General features: G+C 49.4%; 1 protein-coding gene across 1 annotated transcript in view; it reads left to right on the top strand.

Annotated features, from left to right (window-relative positions):
- Positions 1–402: 402 nt before the first annotated feature.
- Positions 403–698, top strand: part of COQ9 (coenzyme Q9) — a gene marked incomplete at its 3' end in the record, with an annotated part of 7,164 nt that continues 6,868 nt past the window's right edge. The window contains exon 1 of the mRNA XM_018575572.1: positions 403–501. Coding sequence (XP_018431074.1) covers positions 429–501 — 73 coding nt within the window. The remainder of the gene's footprint in view (positions 502–698) is intronic.

Below are 698 nucleotides of genomic sequence, written 5' to 3' on the forward strand. Positions count from 1 at the left end.
CGTGTATATAGATATAAATGAGGGTCAGGGCCGTGTATATAGATATAAATGAGGGTCAGAGCCGTGTATATAGATATAAATGAGGGTCAGGGCCGTGTATATAGATATAAATGAGGGTCAGGGCCGTGTATATAGATATAAATGAGGGTCAGGGCCGTGTATATAGATATAAATGAGGGTCAGAGACGTGTATATAGATATAAATGAGGGTCAGAGACGTGTATATAGATATAAATGAGGGTCAGAGACGTGTATATAGATATAAATGAGGGTCAGGGCCGTGCGTGTATATAGATACAGTTGCTATGGATTCTCTCACCTGTGCCTCCTTTTCAGATACTTCCTGTTTCCGGTCTCCCGCTCCCGGAAATTACGTCATATCCAGCCGCTGTACATAGAACACGCCCTCTCCTTGCTGGGCTTAAACTATGGCGGCTCTTCGAGGCTTGAGAGCAACGAGCGGGGCGGGTCTTCTACTGCTGAGGGGCCGCCCAGGAGCGGGTGAGGAGAGAGAATGGGCAAGGTGACCCGAAGAACACTTGGCCAGAAATGTCTGCCATGAATGACGTCATCACTCACCCCTAACTGACCCCTACGTCTTCATACCACATGTACCCCCAATGTCCCCCCCTCCACCACATGTACCCCTAATGTCCACCCCCCTGCAGCCCCCCCTCCACCACATGTACCCCCAATGT

This window comes from Nanorana parkeri, unplaced genomic scaffold (assembly GCF_000935625.1).
Source record: "Nanorana parkeri isolate BGI_ZX_2015 unplaced genomic scaffold, ASM93562v1 scaffold4161, whole genome shotgun sequence".
Taxonomy (NCBI): Eukaryota; Metazoa; Chordata; class Amphibia; order Anura; family Dicroglossidae; genus Nanorana; species Nanorana parkeri.